The 22,574-nt window shown below is 36.5% G+C and overlaps 3 protein-coding genes and 1 long non-coding RNA gene across 20 annotated transcripts in view; 2 read left to right on the top strand and 2 right to left on the bottom strand.

The window, feature by feature from the left end:
• Window positions 1-8,409, bottom strand: part of LOC119085343 (putative thiamine transporter SLC35F3) — a 28,782-nt gene extending 20,373 nt beyond the window's left edge. For 5 of the 16 annotated variants that reach the window (XM_037195762.1, XM_037195770.1, XM_037195797.1 and 2 more), the window contains exon 1: window positions 6,090-6,350. The gene's annotated coding sequence lies outside the window, so the exon portion shown is untranslated. Of the gene's footprint in view, window positions 1-6,089; window positions 6,351-6,790; window positions 6,943-8,128; window positions 8,145-8,197 lie in introns of those variants that run through there. The other 11 variants (XR_005089293.1, XR_005089294.1, XR_005089291.1 and 8 more) reach the window with 8 other exon arrangements.
• Window positions 71-4,785, top strand: LOC119085423. Its single transcript, XM_037195841.1, has 5 exons — window positions 71-315; window positions 3,533-3,618; window positions 3,672-3,985; window positions 4,043-4,556; window positions 4,623-4,785. The coding sequence occupies exons 1-5, from the start codon at window positions 280-282 to the stop codon at window positions 4,732-4,734; spliced, it is 1,062 nt and encodes a 353-aa protein (XP_037051736.1). The 5' UTR covers window positions 71-279; the 3' UTR covers window positions 4,735-4,785.
• Window positions 8,410-10,789: 2,380 nt separating the features above from the next.
• Window positions 10,790-14,853, bottom strand: LOC119085308. 2 transcript variants are annotated; one of them, XM_037195662.1, is made up of 9 exons: window positions 14,276-14,853; window positions 14,039-14,197; window positions 13,544-13,824; window positions 13,322-13,474; window positions 12,907-13,261; window positions 12,715-12,851; window positions 12,375-12,638; window positions 12,040-12,319; window positions 10,790-11,235 (listed from the first exon to the last, which is right to left on the bottom strand). In XM_037195662.1, the coding sequence occupies exons 1-9, from the start codon at window positions 14,712-14,714 to the stop codon at window positions 10,910-10,912; spliced, it is 2,394 nt and encodes a 797-aa protein (XP_037051557.1). In that variant the 5' UTR covers window positions 14,715-14,853; the 3' UTR covers window positions 10,790-10,909. The 2 variants fall into 2 exon arrangements, with proteins under 2 accessions (XP_037051557.1, XP_037051567.1); XM_037195672.1 differs by lacking the exon at window positions 14,276-14,853 and having other exon boundaries at window positions 13,544-13,699; window positions 14,039-14,130.
• A 5,975-nt stretch (window positions 14,854-20,828) lies between these two features.
• On the top strand, window positions 20,829-22,240 carry LOC119085335. The gene is made up of 3 exons (XR_005089277.1): window positions 20,829-20,971; window positions 21,775-22,045; window positions 22,103-22,240. It is a non-coding gene; the product is annotated as an uncharacterized LOC119085335 (long non-coding RNA).
• The last annotated feature ends 334 nt before the right edge of the window (window positions 22,241-22,574 follow it).

The following is a 22,574-nucleotide window of genomic DNA, read 5'->3' as shown; positions in this document are numbered from 1 at the left end:
TCTCATTAAGAATATTTATATCGTCTTAAGTTCAAATCGAATTAATTTTCGTTTTGTTTTTTTTTTTCTGGTGTAATACTTCTAAGAAAGCTTTAGTATGACCATTACACAGCAAACGTAAAGTGATTCTTAAAATTTATTTTTTTTTGTCAGTTGAATCTTGAAATTCTATTGAAGTAGATGTGTAGTATGCTGGACCAGCAATATACCTTAAATTTAGTGAAGAACAACAGTGAATAATACATTTTGGTGGAACGTTTAAAGTGACCATCGTTCGAAATGTTTTTGGTATCTGTGATTTATATTTTGATAACGGTATGTTTACATTGTGTGAGAATTCATGAATTTTATTCATAAAATGGTATCATGTGTTCTGATCTGCTGGAATATAGTTTGTGAAAGATCTTTTTAATAAAAATGATTGAAGCAGCGAATCGGAAGCAAATCGGATAACATTATGTGAACAGAATTTTATAAGTATCTAGAATCGTATGTAAGATCTCTTGCTTAAGTGAGGAAAAGGGTGTTTCTTGGATGTCTCACTCACTAAAAAGAGCAATGTCTTGCAAAAGTTGGATTTTTCGACTAGCAAACGTACATTTCTACCTTAAATTATGCAAAGGAAATTCAACAATCATTGCTTTGATAAGTTACACAACTTAATCTTTCTGTCTTTCACTACTCAAATGGTCAAAGTTGTGTAACTGGTCAAAGTTGTGTAACTGGTCAAAGTTGTGTAACTGGTCAAAGTTGTGTAACTGGTCAAAGTTGTGTAACTGGTCAAAGTTGTGTAACTGGTCAAAGTTGTGTAACTGGTCAAAGTTGTGTAACTGGTCAAAGTTGTGTAACTGGTCAAAGTTGTGTAACTGGTCAAAGTTGTGTAACTGGTCAAAGTTGTGTAACTGGTCAAAGTTATGCATCATCGCATCGTAAGGAATAGTCATTTTATAACCAAAGGAAGAAAAAGTTGGAAATTTCATCGTATTTGTGGTAGACAATTTCAAACCACAGTATCACTTTTCCAATATTCTCTCTCACTCTTTCATCCACTAACTCTCATATACAAGACAAGGATGTCACTATATTGCCGTGGAATTGACCTGAAATCTGATATAAACTGAGTACATGACAGTTGTTTGACCTTTTAATTGTTTTTTTATTATCTTACTGTTTGCAATGGACATAAGCCAATATTGCACAAATGTTATCACTTTAGACCAATCTCAGGTTTCGCACTTGCTTATCGAAAACAAGGAAATTTCTCTGATAGAAGTAGTAAGGTCTTGAGTAGGGAACAAACGATCTTTGATCTGGGTTCCTGTTGCTCAGGTCATTAAGGACCAGACCAGACAGCCTCTCAAATAAAAACCTGAAAATTCAAGTAAGGTCAACCTGACCTGATCTGCGGTATGTTTTAGAACTGCAAAAAAATGTTTTGGAAGTGTATGCACAATGCACTATGCACGCACACATCTAATACTACTCAACATGCAATTGAGACTTACTTCAGTTATCAGTTCAGTTAGATTATTCAACGAATTTTACTCTGACCATTAAATAAAGATAATTTAGTGCTACTTGCGTTCAACAAACTTTAAACAATTAAAGGTCAATTTCGGAGAGCTCGTGAAGTGTTTCTACCACGGTCAACACAGAAGTACAAGCAAAAATCGGATATACCTTGAATCATACGGATAACACATTTTGTTAGAGATTATATTGAGATTGCCGAATAAAATCATTATAACCGGTGAGGGTCAACTAATTGAGATTATCAACGCATTTTCGTTATACTTTGCTTCGGTGTATTTAATACAATCTCGAGTAAAATCCATTTCTTTCAATAAAATAATAACAACACGAGTGTGCTACTGGGCATACGATTGATTTTATATATGATAACTAACAGAAAATTAAACAAACAATCTGGTATAATATAGACATATTACCTGTTGAGCATCGCCATAACACTTTAATTATGCAAATGAGTAAGTCAACAGTTTTGAACACAAAAAAATACTTAATAAAATTTAATCATTTAAATGTTTTGCATTGTGAATGTAATCCAGTGACTATTTTCAGAAAATTATGTTCAATTAGTCACTGATTAATTTATATCTGAACTGCACATTGTTTGCGAGCAATGTTCTATGGCGCATTAAAATTTTTATCAATTAGCTCGATGAAAAATTCTGCATTTTTCTAGCGGAATTTGTTCCAATTTTCTGTTAAAATAAACATAGCATTAGGTCGTCACTGACGACATCCTGGCTGAATATGAATCATAATTTACGAAGGTTAGCTGAAGAAATTGGGTCAAAAAGATGCATGGAATGGAGACATTTTGAACAAAAAAGTAATTCCGGCTTTCAACTTTGTTTTATTTGAAAATGGCACATGTACTAGATGTATGCTGAGATAGTTCTTGAATTCTTGAATTAATTTACATAATTTATGCAAAATTGAAACGTTTCATGCAGACTGGAATTCCTTGCATGCATCCATTTCATGACTTATAATCAATAGAAATCCGAAAACACTTGACGTCAGTAAATTTGGGACCTGAATTCACTTCAGCCATTTTTCAGCTAGTCCAATTATTAAATAGTTATTTACGCATCTGTTTTGGACCACCGTATACAACTTTTCATGCTGAGGGCCTAAATTATGATTCCGTTTATGGCCAAGGCATGAAAACATAGTTGCTCATACATCTTTATACGGTAGTAAACACGCGCATTCAACCGTATAACAACGTATAAGCACTTTTGTTTGTTGGAGTGAACTAACTGAAAACCAGCTGAAACAGATGCATGTCTAAGTTTCATTGACGTCGACAACGCTTTAAAATGCTTATGATACGGAAATTGTTGATAGATCAATTCGGAGTTTTTTTTAACCTTTCTCAGACGGAAAACAGCAGCTTTACTATCAGATCTATAGCTTTACTTATTTTAAATATGTTCCAAAGACTGATTTGAAATCTGTTACTTCACTTGATTAAACAAGCTGCTACGAATACGTTAGTCAGAGCTTTCATCCGTTAAGTCCGTTATCAACAACATATGATAGTTGCCCTTAAGAGGGTACTGATATCGGACCACAGATTGAGTGATATGTAAGTGTACATTAGCGATAAAAGGAGGTTCTGAAACAAAATTGCATAATAAGACACTGTGTAGTATAGTCTCACCTCTCACCCGATCTGTTCGTATACAAATATACCCATCCTTTAGGCCGCATGCCTATGTCCTATTTCTTTAAATTGAGGATAATATGCAACACCAAACTCATTGTAAGTTTGACTCTCGTAATTACGAGAATTTTTGGTTTGAACTTAGCTCTCGCAGACAACCGATTTATTCTGAATCGTATGAAATCACTTTTCGAGTGTGCCATAAAAGCTGAATCAAATTTGACTAGTCATCGCGTATCGGTTAAATTTAATAAAAAGTCTAATGAATTCGGGTTTTTTTCTGTGCAAATATTTGCCACTCATATAACGAAAAATGACTAAGATTCTTATTTGCAGGTTGGAACAACATATGCCGGTGATGAAACCGAAGTGACTGTCAAGCATTTGGATCCTGAGGAAGGAACGGCCGGATACGATTTATTGTAGGTACTCAAGATTTCTTTGTAGACAAATTTACAGAGTATCCGTCACTCAGCTATTACGATGGAGAATCGTTACGCGATGAGAAATGGCGATTTGATCCGAAGTCCGGATCAACCGTTGTGAGTCGACGGAACGGTTTCCGCGACAAGGATAACTTTCATCTCGTAGACGCTACTTTGGATGCACTCGGAAGCTTCACAAAGTCTTATAAGATGAAAAACGAACCAAGTTTTTTAAAAGAGCGAGTAAGAGAACCACAAATGCACAAAAATGGTGATAATATTGGCAACGAAGATGTCAACATGTCGAATGCATTTTCTGGTGTTAGTTTCAATACACAGTACAGCACACAAAACGGATTCCCTCGTAAGTACAATTCTGTTAATGGTAGCAGGACACGTGAAAACGACTCAAATTTTCCAGATGTATCGAATGTTGTCGGAATTCAACAAATTAATGCACCCAATCAATACAATGGTCTGAACTTCCAGCAAGCATTTTCTACATCCGGATTTGGCGTTCAGCAACACGGTTCATTGTTTAATCATCAGACACAATTCCCCCCATCGAATCCGACAGTGACATTCCCAAACAATCAAAATTTTCAGCTGTCCAGTTTCATAACACAATTTTTAAATCAACACAACAACCATAATCAACATCTACCATTCGGTTCGTTTCCATCATCGTTTGGAACATTCGGTTCCGGAATGGGTCACGAGCACGCTACGGAAAAGCCTGTCGCTACAAGTACCATACAAAACACGCCACAAAGTACAACTGAACCAATTGTAAATGAGCAAACAACTGCAACAACTGCAAGAACGACAACTACGACGACAACAACATCAGATCCAACATTAAACTTTGACGTGCGACTCGAAAAGGATGAACAAGAATCAGCAAATGAAACTGATACAGGAAATGTACAAACGACATCACAACTCGACGATGTTAGAAATGATTCAACAAATGAAAGTGAACCAGCAAGTATACAGACGACATCACGGCGTACTATTGAAGGACTACCATCGTCAGACGAAGATTATTCCGAGGATGGAGGAGTTTTAGATGATAAGATCGGTCCAAAGGTATTGTTATCAGCGGTGGGGTAGATGGATTAAGATAGAAGAAAAATCAAATTCATTAAATTGATAGATCACTGAAACGAAAACGTTTTTTTTTACATTGACCACCTCTCTTCCGTATAATCCGCATGTGAGTTCGAGGTTCTCGAAGTATGGTCCACATTTCGTTAATAATTCAAGCTATCAATTGTAATAAAAGAAAGAAATCTGACGGACTCGACTCTAAGATTCAAGATAGGTTTCAATGATGGACTGATGTCTAGTGCGCTCGGTCTATTAAATTTGGACTGAATTGAATTGAGTTTAAAATTGGGTCATCAGATATCAGAATTTTGTTTGAACTTAAAATGTCACAAATTCTGAAACTTATCGCTGAACCCTTATTCATCTGATTTTAATTTTATTGTAGACTTGATGGCGTCGTCCCACAAATATTACCGTTTGATTATTTATTTAATGAATTGCTAAATGATACAGGTCGGGTGGTGTAATTATTTCGGAATGTAAATTAAAATATTGATGTTATGTATACGTACACAGTTTGCATAATAAAAGCACAGCGAGGAAGAATTCTATTATGAGTACGGTTTGTTGAGTGGAAAGTTCCCGCTTGGATTGTTGTATTGACAACAAATTTAAAGAAATGTAAAAATCATAGGGTCTTCTATCTCAATCCAGAAACGAAATTTAAAATAATCGTTGCTTGCACCTCTCGGTGAGTGATAAACTGTTTTTTAGACACTAGTGCCTAAACAAGCTTTCATTACTCGGTTGCATAAATTAACTAGTTAAGACGAATCTACACATGGCTAAATTGTTCCTACATTTCGTGGCGAAATTATTATCATTTGGTAGAGTACGACCATCGTTTGGCATTAAAATGTGTTAGTTTTCAGCAAAAATTTAAATGTTTGTGGTGATGTAACAACCTAGCTCCGAGAAAACTCAAAATATGTGTCAATTTTCGTGAAATATTGAGTTTTCTCGGACTGAGGTTACATCACCACAAACATTTAAATTTTTACTGAAAGGTAACACATTTTAACAAAAACAATGCGAGTCTAAAATTGTCATCAAAATAATAATAATTTTACCCCGAAATATAGACAACAATTTAGCCATGTGTGGATTACTCTTAAATGAAAACTCGGTTTAATATTTGTTCTCAGTGTTCTCGGTTTTTCTCGGAGAATTATCCAAATTTGACCAAATATTGGAACTTGCGTATGCTAAAAGTTCACCTTAAAACACATATGTTCCTTTCGACCGCGCTATTATTTTTTTGGAATTTTACTGGCCGAGATTTTTGTTGTGAAAATTAAAACTTATCGAGTAGAATTCCTTAAAAATTACCAGTCAGTAAAAAGTTAACATTTTCTTACCATTTGTTCCATTTCAAGTGTGATAAGCCTCATCCTGTTGCTCCATACTGTGTTTCCAAAGTTTTTCTTTTCTTCTTGTTTGAATCGATGTTATCGAGTTTTTTGTTTACGGTTCCTTTGATTATTCACATCCATTTAGGAAATAACATAACAAATTTCCAACATTCACTTTTCAATACATTTTCAATTCGTTTGTGGGCTGAAAGTTGGGTTAACTGACAAAAATTATGAATAACCCGCTACACACTTTTCCACAGCTCACATTATATATTATTATATGACGCGCATCGCACAGGTCCGCACTGGCACTATAGACAGTAGTAGCTCGATGTGCTTTTCGATTTTAACCTGTTACAGAAGGCTGTCATCTGTTATCGACAACGACAGCAAGAATAAACGACAAGCTCTACCTAATGAGGTCTTATTTACAGCAAAAACATGTTCAAAACAAATGAAGTAAAAGATTTCTTAAATCGATATCTTAAAATCTTCGATCAAGTGAAGTAGTAGTTTGAATAGTAAAACTGTTAATATGCTTGCCGTCTGTGACAGGTTAATGTTGTAATTCCTAGATTGGCTTCACATATCCTGAAATTCCCAAATTCTCTCTTTTATGTGACCAGTGCGGTACTGGCATCGCATGACAAAAAATTGATTTGTCTTTTCTGTAATATTTCATACATAGTCGTAACAACACTCACAACACTCCATTCATTTCACAACACACTTCTTGTTGGCTTTAATTATAAGTATTTTAGTTATAAAAGAAAGGAGGAACCCCCCTCTTATCGTGAGCAGAAGTCTTTCCACTCACTTTTTTGCCTTTTAATTTAATTTATTTGCGGTACACTCCTGATATGAATGGGACAGGCAATTTATTTATTTCATACGAAAATACAAATTAATCGTTATGCTTTCGCTTCTACATAGAATAATATACACCCCGTTCGGAAAACATGTACCCATGCTGAGAGAGAGGAAAGAGAGAATGTGTGTAGGTGAACCTAATGACCTTTTCTTCAAATTACTTTTGGTTGCTAATCAGTTAGATATTTACGTGGAAAATTACATGATTACGTAATGGTAATTGCACATTGAGCGTGCGGTTTATTGCCGTTAAATTACGTACAGCTAATGTACCTCTTACAACATCGCATCTTCAAATATCAAAAGTATATTTGAATTGAGGTCACTACAGGACTTTCTGTAATTGTGTACCGACGACAATTAACTTTATTAAATCGGCTATAGAATGATTTTCTCATGAAAAATAATCTGGACATTTGATTCCGTTGAAGTAAGTCCTTGGGTAAGTCGATGACCTCTGTCTTTGCGTTGACTCGAGTAGTGGACAATTTTTTGGAAATAATTCCTTTTGTTCATTGAATCAATGATTTTATGGACGACGACTTATGTAACTTATGTATGACAACCTAATCAGAACAACCTTCATATGCATCTATTGCCATGAACGGGGAAGTTTTCGTTATGGTCCTATCGTGCTTATGTTGATTTATGAAGATATTGTTTAATGATTTATAGAGAATCGACCCAACACCCAAGTTTAATATTTCATGTCAAAATTTATGCAAGAAATAATGTAGAAATGAAGTGTTGAGCACAAAAGTCGTAATTAATTTTCCACTTTGCGAAAATGGCATAGGAAATTTCTGAAACGATATTCCATTATGTAGCTTATCTACTGTACATTGTGTACGGGAAAACTTCAGTTCGACCGATAGGGTTATAGTGGCTATAATCTACCCTGAATGAATTGGTTTATTTCAAGTTGTACTTCGAGTACTATTCAAGTTGCAGCTCTTTTAAAATCTGTAATTTACCGAGGGAAAACTAATATTTTTTCAGACATTATCACCAAGCACAGAGGAGAAAAAACAAAAAAAATATATATTTCATAGCGAACGCCCTTCCGACATGTAAAACACGTTGAAAGCAACAAAACATTCCACACAAATGGCACTCAGTTTTCAATATTTTGTTTCCTAAAATGCACAATTTTACTGGTGCATATGCCCCACCAACGTAAATGTGTAATGTCACAACAGGTTCACACTTTTATTGCAAACTCTTAAATCTAATTGATTTACTTATTTATTCAAAAAATCGTCGAAAAAGAAACACTTGAAATCGTTTCACTCGTAATTCATTGAAATAATAACTTGGAAAACTAAATTTCACCCACCAATTGATTGATAAAAAAATCCCCTGATGAAAATCTGTTATACGCATGCGCATGAATTTGTTTTCATGAAATAATACATGAAAAGCTCGATGAGAAATCGGATTTATACTGTAGGGTACGAGTTGACGTGGATATTTTCTCAGTCTCAACATTTATTTCAATTTTTACGTGCAGGAAAGTGAGCGAATTTTGGAATTTGTCCCATGATTTTCTGCCGTGTTGCATGAGTTTCCGTTTGGGACGATTGATTTTAAGCACGTTTGCATGTAGCCGGGCTCTAAAATCGATCGATCCGATACGTAAATAACTATTCCAAGTTTTTATTACGATTCTAGCTCATGAATCCAGGAATTTAGTCTTAAAATTCACCGTTAATAGTACATTACTTACCAATGGGACACATGATGGAAATGGTGATTCTTGTGTGAAGCTTTAATAATAAAATAATAATTTAGTAGATTAATAGGCATGCAAGTTGTTTTAACAATTTTGAATTTTTGTTTCGCAGTCGAATATATCCATTTTAGGTAGCAGAAAAATTAAATTTTGTATAAATGGATGTGAACTTCAATAGATGGTCCTATTGGAAAGTTACGATTGTCACTTGAGTTGTATTGCGCGCATAGTGAGTATGAAAAGCTTAAAAAAATGCTTCGCTGGTACGTTGCTTTCTTGTTTCAAAAAAGTTGTTAGAGAAAATAATTCAAAATGCAATGTTCGCTCACGAATACATAACAATGATGTCATGGATCTGCAGCTATTTAATTTCAGTTTGCTCTAAAAGCTTTTTAAATTACTTTACTGCTCCCCAGTGCCTATTTTACGGAAACATGTTTCTCAAGTTTTTGAAAGTTTCCAAAATGTTTCTTAAAGTTTCTTAAGGAATCTTTTCTAGAAACTTTAAGAAACTTTGAGAAACTTTAAGAAACTTTTCAGAAACATTTTGGAAACTTTCAAAAACTTGAGAAACATGTTTCCGTAAAATAGGCCCTGCTGCTCCCTATAATGAAAATGGCTTATTCCTACAATATGAAAATCGTTATTTACATATTTTCTGTGGGTAGTAGATTTTAGCCCAAAGACAAGTGAAAAAGTCTAAAATCAACCGTCCACAAAGGACGTATACAACGTTTTATGAAAGGGATCAAATTACGAGAAAAATTTGTAATTCTGTCCCGTGGTAAGAAAATATTCGTGTGAATTATTCATTTTAATCCCGAGATTTGCAATTGATTTTACATGTTGAGGACGGGGAAGGGCCTATTTTAACGGAATATCTTGAAAATTTTTACATTTTACAAGCGATTTTCACTGTGTTCGCTCCTCAGATCGCTTATCGAAATTGGTTTTCATGTACTCGAGCCAACGAGCTAACTTTCACTTTCATATTTTTTGTCATTTTAACAAAAAAATCAAACAAAATTTCAGAATTTGGACGCAAATGGCATGTAAATCTAAGAGTAATTATACCTAGAGAGGAAATTTCGAACAAAATTACGTAATATAAATATGTGGTCCCAACATGAAATACGAAATATTTATTGGCATGTGTGTTTGCCCTCTTAATGAAGAGGGCAATGTGAACTATCAAAAGCGAAATAGCGTCAACGCATACATGTATTGGTGTAAAATTATACGAAATGTGTATATTATACAAACTGATGTTGGGACCACATTTCGTCGTGCAAATTTCCTCGAAGATGTAAATAACTCAGGAGGATCGTATCAAAACGTGCTATCTTCATTATTGTGTAAACAAAAGAAGCATGTATCGTAATACGATATCGCCTACCACGAGCAGAGTTATTTTTCATCATCTTAGAAGGTTAAAATTTCAACAAACAAAATTATTTCTGCTCTTATTGATTTACACAATTGGAAAAATAACAAAAATGGTTTTTCCCCATCGTACAAAAGATAAACCGTAAATTCATCAGGTCAGGCTACATGTTTACCCTTGCATGTTATATACAATTTATTTTCGGATATTTACTTATTTACTCAAGTGGTCGATCTGTGCGTCAACTCTCATTATAAAGAATCCAAAAAAATAAACTCACAAGTAGCAAATTGTGATACAGTTCCAAAATGAAATTACTTCAATGAATTGTTGGCGTCGTTATTCAAGCGTTACATATGGTATAGCAATGCTAAGTCCCGGGTTTACTTACAATTGATTAATGGTAGCTGATAATTATATCCATATCTCAAAGGAAGATAATGTTCGATATGATCCGCTTACTCTGAGCGCTAGTCCTATAGGACCTAGAGGAGGTGTAAACTCCAATGAGATTGTATAAAAACTATATTTTATGAAGCATAGAAGGTCTTTCAGAGATAGACTGAGATGTACACTAGGCCTGCCCTCGTTCATAAGCACCCTTCTAGCACTCAAAAACAAAAATGTGAGAACAAATATTTTTCCAACTCTTACAAGGATTGCTGCGATTTTCTGAGAATTATTTCTAGAATTCATCAAACACTTCAAATGGCTGGAATCAAACAATTTCTTCTTTATTTTTATAGATGTGTTGATACCAATACCAACTGGCCTCTTTTTAACTGACAATTTATAAAATTTGAAATTTTGAAAATTTGAACCGTTCCATACTCGATATCAGTGAACGTTTGACTCCACATTCGTACAGCAATTATTATTATTTTCATTTGTATTACAATTCGGTCCACAAAAGAAATTCGCTGCTAGTTTCGATGTGAGTTTTTTCAAAACCTTTTCGCACAATTCGTCGATGAAACTATCATTTTCCAAAATTTCATTCCGTGCCTCCCGATCTTTCGCTATGGAGCTCAAATCCGAATAGTCTGTTAACACTTTTGGCGCAGTGTCTTCATACACTTTCTGCAAATGCAGTTTGGACGACGAATTTTTGAGTAAGTTTTGGTTTTTATGATCCATTTCAACAGCTGAATTCGCTTGTACACCTACCAATTTGCAAGACAAAAATTTTTTTTGTTAAAAAATGTCTCCCTCGCACTAATGAAAGTTGTAATGTTGAACGACTGCTACATTATTTTGATGAGAAAAAGAGGAGAGTAGAAGTACACAGATTGACCTGCTCAATAAGTGTTTTCCAGTACACAGAAAGGTATTGTGTGAAAATAAACATTCTGTTTGGTCAGGAGAACTTAGAGTATTTTTATGGTCAGATGAATGTGAGGAACATTTTGCGAGACACTATCAACAACTTAAAGAGATAAAAAATGGGTTTAATGTGACTATATTTTCGCTTCAGTGCTCTGCCTGATGTGTCTGCCAATTGTCCCCAACGTTCGACACTACCCACTATCTGTGTCTTCTTTAATGAATGCTGGAATATCGCTTTCTGATTGCGATTCCTCTTCACCAATCACCATGTTTGTATCGCTCTCTTACGCCATTTTTCATTCATTTAAAAGTACAGCGGACGATAGTGAAATTTATATCGAAACTTGCTTCAGCTGGTCCACTAATAAAAACAAAACTGTTTATACGTCGTTAGACGGCTTTACAACCTCCACACGCCTAGGCGTTACTAATCCACCCGGATGAACAAGTATAAGTAGTTTTCTTTGCATGAGCTGATCAGCTGAAACATAGCTGAAGCGATTCGATTGCTACCGAACAAATATTTCAAGCAGAAACGTTCATTAAAAACTGCTGATTTGCTCATAACACGTCGATGACATTAACACGACCCCAGACCTCGGATGTGCTATAAGTTTACTGTAATACCAATCTAAACTTACTTTGTATTTTTAAGATTTGAATAGCACTTTCCTTGCATTCACTTGTAGCGCATTGTGAACCACTGCTTAATAACGACGAACTCTGCTCTAGCCTTGAATTTAAATTGGAATACAAAACTTCAGCACCGGGATTGGACTCAATATTTGCGTATTGGTCATTGATCTCTTCATTGGGCGTCTTACGATCCATTTCGACGATACCCTTATCCATGCATAACTGATAGATCTGCGATCTTAGTTCGGAAGTAAAACTTCTATTTGGTTCTGTGGAAAGTTCTACCTGAAAAAATGCATTTTTTATATGTCCACTATGGTGATTCTACAGGCTCTTGTACATTTTCACCCTGTTGAGTTGCGTCCTCGTTACTGTTCCTTTCAGAAATGATCATCAAATTTTGCTCGCGGATCAACTGTTCGGTTTGATTGTCGATTTCGCTGTTCACATCTTGGCGACCACAGCATATCGCATTTTCTGAGACGGTTGACCGACTAACATTATCAGCAGACAATTCACTATGAGTTGAAGTGTCAGCTCTGTGCTTCACGAATAATTCGTAAATGAATCGAAGATCAGCTTTCAATTTTGAATTGGATGCCTTCTGTGGATGTACAAAATCAAAACTAAATAATTTGCAAAGGACATCGGTCTAACTGCTCAGCCAAGCTACCACGCACCTTGAGTAGATTGCGAAAAATTCGATGCAAATTTATTGTGTTACCGATCGCGACGGCTGAATCGTTTAAGAACAGTGTGCGGAGAACCTGACCAACGTTTACCTGAACGTATTCGTTTGCTACATTCAAGTATCTGACTAAAGGCAATGGATTGAAATGAACGAGAATTTGTGGAGTTAGCGAAAATCTCACCTGACACAACGATGAAGTGCGGCACATTTACAGATGCAAATCCCGTTGTATTCTCTACATTCGTCAGTACCCTCAGTAAATCGGTCATGCATTCCATGTGAACGATCGATGCTGTATGTTCCACCATTTCCATGTGATTGATCAGCCATTGGAGTAACCCTTTGTTCAACATATCGCGACGTTGAAGTTCGTTGAGACTCAACTTCTTCAGCGCATCTATCAAATTGTCAGCCATTGAGTCGTATATCTGTTCTTTACCGCTCCAGGTAAGTAGCTTTACCATGGATATTTTGTTGAAATAGTCTCGACCAACTTCGAACGAGACTAAAGCATTGAGTAGTTTGGCCGTACTGGTCTAACAGAAATAAAGTTGCAAATTTCGGAATAAGTCGATCCGTAGAATGTAGATATGTACCTGCATCGGATGGGGAGTTGTAATATTGACTGGCCACAACAGGTCCTCCATGGTATTACCATTACCATTTTCACCACTTGCACCTAATACGTCATTATCAACAATGTCCTGTACAGTTATAAGTCGTTCATCTGGTTCCTGATTCGATAATCTCTGGAATGCGTGAAAAGTAACAGGTTTTAGGAATAAGATTTTCATGGAAATCCTTTCAAATAACATTACCAAAACCAGCGACTGGATGAGATCGAATTTGATTATCGCCGACGACGAGTTTTGCAGGATCTGTCTCACTGACTGGAGGTCAACATTCTCAATGCTGTGTTCATTGGTCAACGTAAATGATCCCGTTCCATTCTGAAGTTTACTCGGTGGTTCACTCTGTGGAAATGGTTGTTCATTTATATCAATATTTGCCAGAGCGACGTCATGCCGCGTTTGCTGTAGCTCTTCTTTCGTTTCCCCTTTGTCCGCCTTTAGAATTGTATTCGATTTCAATGGTGTATCTACACAAATTAATGTTCATTTTGCAGTCCCAGTTCACAATAAGTATGAGACAAAGTCAGGATGGTTGCAAAAAGAAGTAGCAACTACGCAACCTCCTATTAAGAATTCCGACGGAAGCTTTCAACGTCAAAATTTCTGAATTTCTAATTATTAATGTTAGGAATTGTTATGATTTTATAGATTTCGAAGAAACTCTACTCAGGTTTTACTTACCAACATTCTGATTTATCGGATTTTGCCGGGTAAAAGAACGATCTCGAACGGAAACTATTTCATTTGAATTTGTACATCTCATAGTTTCGTCGATCGTAGATTTCTCACAAATCTCTGTATGATATTCGTTTCTCAAGACAGACATTTGTCGGTTTGACCCTTGTAAGCCAATTAAAAAATTTGTAAAAACGATATTTCTTTCTGTGGACAGGTCATGAAATAGTGTTCGAATCTAACCTTTTTTGGGATGACCACTTCGGGCAGGATCTCGAACGAATTGTCTTAAAATTGAAGTGGACACTTCTCTGCTTGAATGTCTCCTAAATTTCTCTACATCGAACGGTTCATTGTACCTCGTTTGTTCAGATGATTTCTGTGAAGGTAGTTTTTCACTGGCTTTGTCCTTATGAAGTTGGTCCAGCATCAATCGCTGTTGAAATGTTTTCAATGTTGGTGCAGATGATCCAGATGGCTGGTCATAGTTCCTAAACGCACCCAGTTCCTTTGCATTTTGTGTGTGCCTGATATCGTCCTTGTAATGTATAAGCAATCGCGATTTCGTGTTGGTAAAAACTTTGGTGTGATCTCTCAAAATATTTTCTTCATCCTCGTTCGTACAAACCGTTAAGTAAGACGACAAACTTTCAGACTTGATGACGGCATTTATTTCGTCCATCGCTCTCTAAGCATAACTTTGAATTTGTTTGGATTTCGATATAATTTCTGGCTAATCGATGTCAAAATATTGACTGGTATAACTATTAACAGTTGGATTTCATAAACGACTGAGGTAAATTGGGAAAATTTGGAAATTGTGAACCCGATCGGTTCGGTCATATGACTGTGTCGATTTGTTCATTTCCCCTATATCACGATTGTCAATCAAGTTGTAAGTTGTACTAGCTCGATTTATGACAATTTTTGATAATTGAAATGGGATTTCGTCAATAGAACTGAAATAGTTGGTTACGTCTTTGTTTGGAACTATGTATTTTGCCAGGTGTGGCGTTCTAAGTAAATTCGCCGGAGTAAGACATAATTCCATGAACATCCGCTGATAATGCTGTTTTATGTAGAAGTTCGCTGACTGTGTGACGCATTAGCTCGGATGGTGGAGCGTTGGCCTTTAACTAATAAATTGAAACTAAATGACGGTGGTTCGAGCCCCTCACATGAACCTGTTTTTTTTTACTCAAACATTTTAGTGTTTTGCTGACAAACTATAAACATTTTCAATATGTCCTACTCTCTGACGGTATTTGAACAAGTCAACGGGTATAAGTCCTTACCCAAAGTTAAGGTAACTTTAACCTGTTACAAACGGCTGTCATCTGCTATCGACACGACATCAGTAATAAACGACAAGCTTCAACTAATGAGGTCTTATAAAGCAAAAAGCGTGTTCCAAACAAATGAAGTAAAAGATTTCTGAAATCAATCTTTGAAAATATTCGATCAAATGAAGTAATAGATCAGATAGTAAAACTGTTAATATGCTCAATAATGAAAATGGTAATATGAAAATATGACCATCATTTAAGAGAATAATTTGAACTCTGAACTTTGAATGTTTAGTCTGATCATATCCATGAAATTCCCTATTCTCGCCTTTGCATGTCCAGTTTTTGTTGTATACAAGTTGAAGAATGTACATACCTATTTGAAAGGTCGGAGAACGCGTCGTTTCGAAAAATTTCCTACTGTTGATTCGGATGGTACTAGGACCACACTACGAGATAGAATCACTAGATTTGTTCACTAACATTTCAAAAAGTATGCAAAAGTATCAGTGTTTCATTTTCATACAACAGAAAACTGAGAGAAAGAAATTCTTGAATGATTCTGCATAAAACGTGACTCAGAAAAAGTATGAAATCTTAGTCTTCGACCCACCCTACGGGATATATTGAACTCAGATTTAAAATGATGACAGACGAGTTTACGTTTGTGTTTCTGTTTTGTTTCAATCTGTGCAGTTTGTATTTCGGAAGTTTATCAATAAATGTGGTCGTACACGATTTCTGTAGCAGTAAAGTGAAGAACAACATTCCAGCATGGTAAAGCAATACTTCCGGCGTTGTATTACTTCCGGCGTTGTCTAAGGCTTTAGAGAAGCTTATGAAGGGTCAAATGAATGAGTACATAGCTGAATTTGGACTGTTACATAGATTTCAGTCTGGGTTTCGCTCAAACCATGGTACTGCTACGGCCTTACTGAAGATTACGGATGATATAAGGGTGGATCTTGACGGTGGATTAGCCACGGTCCTCTTGTTACTCGACTTTTCTAAGGCCTTCGATACAGTTAGGCACGGTCTTTTGCTTAATAAACTTGACCAAAATCTGACGTTCTCCTCTTCTGCACTTAATTTCATTTGGAGCTACCTGAGTAATAGGCAGCAGAAGGTAATGATTAATGGATGCAGCTCCAGCTTCTCGGACATACTGGTCGGGCTCCCGCAAGGCTCGGTTCTCGGTCCGTTACTTTTTTCAGTGTTTATAAATGATCTTCCAGCGACAGTTAAGTTTTCCCGTGTGCACCTTTTCGCCGATGATGTACAACTCTACTTGTCTGTGCGTAAGGAAAATGTCAGGGAAGACGTGAATAACCTCAACGCTGATCTTAGGGCTATTTCGTTCTGGGCGGGAGCGAACGGTCTGGTACTTAATGCTAGTAAAACGCAGGCAATCAGGATCTGCACTGGGAATTGGTCGTCAACTATCCCTCAGGTGGAGCTGAATGGGACTCACATTGGCTATAGTGACACGGTCAAGGATCTAGGGATTCTGATTGATAATCTGATGAACTGGCGAGCTCATGCCCTTTCGGTCTCGTCGAAAGTCTTTGCTGGACTCCGATGCTTATGGCCTCATGCTGGCTACCTTCCTAGATCCGTCAAGCTGACTCTAGTCAAGTCTCTTCTGATGCCTCATTTCACGTACTGCTCGCAAGTCATGGGAAGGTTGCAGGCTTTGACGAAGAAGGTTCTAGAGAAGGCATTTAAGGGTTGCATTAGGTTCGTTTGTGGCTTGGGCCGTTATGACTCCACCGCAGCAGCCAGCAATGTGCTTCTTGGCTGCGACTTGTTCTCATATTTCGATTTCTTATCATGCGTGCTAATGCATAAGACATTACTCCTTAAAGAGCCTCGTTACCTGTATGAACGCATAACCCCCACCTCAAATACGCGAACTTTTAATCTGGTTATGCCGAGAGTGAGAGGAGACATAATGTCGCGGTCTTTTTTCGCGGGTGGGGTCTCGACTTATAACTCATTGCCACCGAATATTAAAAAAATTAAATCGTTAACTGGCTTTAAGGTTGCATGCAGGGACCATTTTTGTGTCTAAGATTCATGTGTTGTACCCATTTCGTTATTTCATCGTTTCAGTGACTGAGTTATTTGCCTACGTCCACGAATAATGTGTCGATGCTTGTATGTGATTCTATTGTAGCTCTTTCCCAACTGTGTTTATTATTATTTGACTTAAGCGGTTTGTTATCGTACTTTGACTAGATTTACTGCCTGTAGTTATGAACTTACAGTCCGAATTTTTCCTTATATTTAATTATTAATCTTGCGTTGATTGACATCCTACTGTAATATGTACTAAAAAAGGCTCACAGGCCTTACTCATATTATGACATAAATAAATAAACTAAACTAAACTAAACTAATATTGCTAGCACGCACAGAACAAACAGTGAGACCGTCACACATCAGACAAAAAGTGTAAAGCATCGCTTACAATATAAGAACTTTAAGAATGGAGCCATCAAACGATTGTCGGGAAACTATCTGGGTGTTGACAGAGGAGATTGAAGATAAAGGAGTAATACTATTGAATCGTTCCGAGGCTCTGAATGCTTTAAGTTATGAAATGGCACGCAATCTTATTGAAACCATAACTAAGTAACAGAGTACCAAATCATTGTTTTTAATCAAAGGAAATGGACAATCATTTTGCTCAGGCGGAGACCTCAAAGCATATAAGCAATTTCGACACGTCCTGGGACCACTCAGTCGAATAACCGATCCAATGAGTTACATGATTGCATGTCTGAAACCTACATTTGTGTCTCTAATCGATGGAATTGTGATGGGTTCGGGCAATTTCAGTTCATTTCAATTATCGCATAGCTACAGAACGAACAGTATTTGCTATGACCGAGATTGCTATCGGTGAGTAAAAAATTTGCAAATACATTGACAATGCGACCTCTTTAACGAAATTTAAATTTTCAGAAATGTTAAGCTGACTTCAAAGCTATGACCATAGAGAAAGTGACATACTGTTTTGAGCGTACTGACAGTTCCCTCCAAAGTAATCATTAGGCGTTGCATGCCAGGGGCAATTGGTCTTGTTTTATCAACGTTGGATTGAAATTTGAAAAATCATTAGGAATGAGAGCTGTGATGGAAATGAGTCTTAGATTATTTGAACACAATAAACGTCACAATTCAGAGAGTTTCAGGCTTTGATTCCATATCTGGGTCGGTGAATTGGATAAATATTTCTCAGAATTCTCAGTCAATCGGTCATGTATTCTTTGTGAAGCGACGATGCACAACATTCCACGGTTTTTCCATGCAGTTGATCGATCACCCATTGAAGCAATCCTCTCTCCAACATTCGCAACGTTGGAATCTGCCAAAACCCCAAATTTCGAAGGCGAGCCATCAAATTGTCAGTTATTAGGTGATAAATGTGTTCGCCATAGGTAAGTGTACATGAAAACAATTTTGGTGAAATAATTTGAAACATTGAGCAGTCAACTCAATTGAATTGTATTATCCGATGTCGCCAAAAATACTTCTTTACACAGTCTTATGAAAGTGACTCATTAGCTCAGATGGTAGGGCGTCAGCTTACAAGCTCAAATTTTATGAAGGTCGGGGGTTCGAGTCCACCTTGGACTCATCATTTTACGAACTTTTTTTTTTGAAATTGAAAATCATTTTGTATAGTTTTAACAGGGGATCGTTGAGTACCACCTCTGTTATCGTTAATAACCATTCCTCAATGTGTAATCCACATGAGAGTGGCTATTAGTTTGATCATTTCATCTTTGTAGGAGTCAATTTAGAAAAATCATTCGGAATTGTGTTTTAAATAACTCTTTGAATGTTTGTTCACAGAAGCCCATAATACAAGTCTGGGTTCAAAGAGATCTGATCTTTAACGTAGAATTGAATCGAACTGTAAATGCGGTCATAAATTTACTTAAAACAAAACACATTTTCCTTTTTATCTGAAGAAATGCCAGCTGCAATAACCCACATCCTGAAATAATGATTCATCTGAAAGTTAAACTTGGCCACAATGATATTTCAAGCGTCTTAATGTTATAAGTGCGAGGTAATGAGGTCGGAGACCGTACAAACTAAAATCAGTTACTATTTTGTTGGTCACAATGCACGTATAGTGTTCGGCTGTAACCAACTATGGACAAATTAACATCATCGTCTGATAGTGGCTCATAGCATCTTCCTACAGCCATACCATGGGAAAATTGGTTTCGGTAAGTTCATTTCGACAAAAAATTGAAAGCGAACGAATACGCTCCCTTCTGAATAAAAAATTGAAAATTGGTGTAGAATTTTGTAGGTTTTTCTTCATTGAATGTGCTTGAGTTATTACGGATAATAACAAAATTATGTTTGATTCGTATCGTTCTGATTTCCGCAAGACGGTTTTTTGCATTATGACCGGTTCATTTATTATATTCGCTTGGCACTTTTCTGTAGGCTCACTAAACATTCCGTGCCTAAATAGCGATAATGCGTACTACCGCAAAATCGATTTCGTTTGTGTTTTGACTTTGTGAACTTTGTCGACTTTTAAGCATCTAATGCTGTTGAGGCAGATTCAAATCGAAAATTTCTTCGTGGAAAATGTTTAACGGATGGTTGACTTATTTCTTAAGTATAAATTTCAAAAATTGAATACTTCTCTGCCTCTCATGAAAACTTGAATTTTAGAGTCGTCTGAAGACTTTCTTCGCTTATTTGATAACAAGAAAGTTGCGTTCCTATTTCTCTAATCTATAATTAACAGAAATTTAAAATGATTTATGCGAACAGTAGAAACTGAAAATATGTGTGTCAATGATTGCCTTATCCACCGAATGAATTTTTTTACTAAAAGTTAATACTAACTAGTATTAAGAGACTTTCTTGGTCTTGTTACACTCCTCAAATAATCCTTTCATTTCGTTTTTTTATTTAGATGAGAATACGTCTGTGCATGTGCTGGAAGCGATTATAAAAAAAATAAAATAAAAAAAGATTGGTCTCGGACCCAGTTGATAAGGTACATATCAGATCACATTTACACTTAGAGTGTGTTTTTGCACTTATAGTGCGTTTAGGAACGATCGGTGTTTGTCTAAGGAACTGGCACAGACGTTTGGGCTGAATGTACAATATCAACCGGTTGAACAACCCTTTTCAACCAATCTTTTTCCCCGGGAATCGAACCTTGCGGTCTTTGGGTGCGCTTCAGTCTTTCGATCCCGAGTGCTACCACCTGCGCCACGGTGATAGGTGATGAAGCAACGTTTTAGCTGAAACAGTTCATTCGGAAAGTATTCGGGTGAACATCGTTGTCGAAATAATTGTAAAACGGACACATTGAAATGCTTAAAACTAATGCTAATGCTACAGTACGAGTGGACAGCACACATACGCAATCTAAGTAGCTACACAAGAGGACTATTGTTTAGGTGATGAAGTTTGATCGCACAAGTGTTGGACGAAAATCCAAATCAGTATCGTCAGCGCTGTCGTTGATGCAACTTACATTTTTGCTCTGTGGAAGATTTTTTTTTTAAGGTTGACTTGCCAAGAAGGTTGACGAATTTATGACGGAAATGTTGTTCCAGGGTCTAAAGAACTTTTTGTATCAGCGAAAATAGTGAAATAAAAAGAAGTAAGTAAAATCAAAAAAAAAACAAAAACAAAATAGACGTTAGGATCGAACTCGGGCCCAGTGCACCACTAGTCAACGACCCTACCTACTACTCAAATGAGGCGTTGTGGATTGAGCAACAAAGAAGTAGATGAAACGTTTTAGGTTTCTTCCATCCGTTAACTGACAACGGAAACATTGCAAACCCTGACATTTACGCACAGTTTCTCGTCCGCAACTATGAGCGTTTTATTTAGTTGAATATTCGGATCCGTAGAGACCAGTCAGTCATAATTCATTCGTTTTCTGTCAATAAAAAGCAATAACTTTCTCGATCAGCTTAATTGGATAGTCTAGAAAAGTACATTTTATGAAATCTATCATGGAATCAAACAAAGCACTGTCAAATCAAATTTTAACTATTCCATAAAGCAGTGTTTGCTGTGTGCATCTAAAAATTCTGTGTATAATTTGAAGAACTAACCAAAATTGCGTAACTCCAATGCACCGACAGTGCTATGATAACTCTTATATGAATTATTAATCAAGCGCTGATGATATGTCAACTCTCGCTCAAATGTCTGCTGATAATGTTAGTCGGTCAACCGTATCTGAAGAAATGGGAACTAACTATACCTAACCATTATGGTGTTCGCAGATAGTAATATGTATGTCTTGGCTAAGACTTAGACTTTTTAGCATGTTCTGGTCCACATGCGAAAATGCCTAAAAAATCGTCTCCCAGAAATCTCTAGACGAAAGTGGAATATCTGTTTATTTGAACCAACAGCAAAGACGATAATAAAATTTTGTTGGATTTTCAGGTAAGGTATTCGAATTGAATGATGTTGGTAAGGTGGACTTAGACCTCGCAAACTATGAAAGTTTCCTCTACATCAAACTGCACAGTGAGAATATTACTACCGGAAAATCTATCAGCAAGTCATCCAAAGGGAACGAGATGGCAACTATGTGGAAAAACAAACCGTTCGGGTCATTTGTTACATATCACAAATGCTATGGATCTCAACGTGTTTGGCCAACAAACCGCAGTGAAAGTAAACACCGCAGGTGTATCCATAGTTGATTTGAGTGGTAATATAAAATTGTCGATAAGGAATGCCATTCGTTGAAGAATTCCTTCATTTTCAGTATCGAATCGTACGAGACCTGAAAGCATACATGCAATTTCGACACGTTCTGTGACCACTCAGTTGAATGTAACCGATCACGTGATTGTATGCCTGAAACCTACATTTTTGTGACTCTGATCGATGGAATTATGATGGCTTCGGGTTTGGGAGTTTGTATTTCAATTTATGGCAAATATCGCATTGCTACAGAAGGTTCGAAATTGTTATCGATAAGTCACGAAATTCAATTCCAAATTTTTTCAATGGCCCGTTATGACTCAAACTTTCCAGATAAAGCTTGATCATTCTTTCTGCCGAGACTATAGGGAAAACTTAACTTTTATTTGAAAATGACTGGTCATCGACTGAATGGTATATCCAACGATCACTTCATGCAGGAATCGCCACCCACTACTGCAAAGGCTGAAAACATCCTCAGTTACTTTTAAAAGAATGATCTGTGCATTTGATGCGTCATCAGTGGAAGAAAT

Source organism: Bradysia coprophila, chromosome X, assembly GCF_014529535.1.
Source record: "Bradysia coprophila strain Holo2 chromosome X, BU_Bcop_v1, whole genome shotgun sequence".
NCBI lineage: Eukaryota > Metazoa > Arthropoda > Insecta > Diptera > Sciaridae > Bradysia > Bradysia coprophila.
The sequence above is the reverse complement of the archived record's forward strand: the minus strand, read 5'-3'. Positions and strand labels throughout refer to the sequence as shown.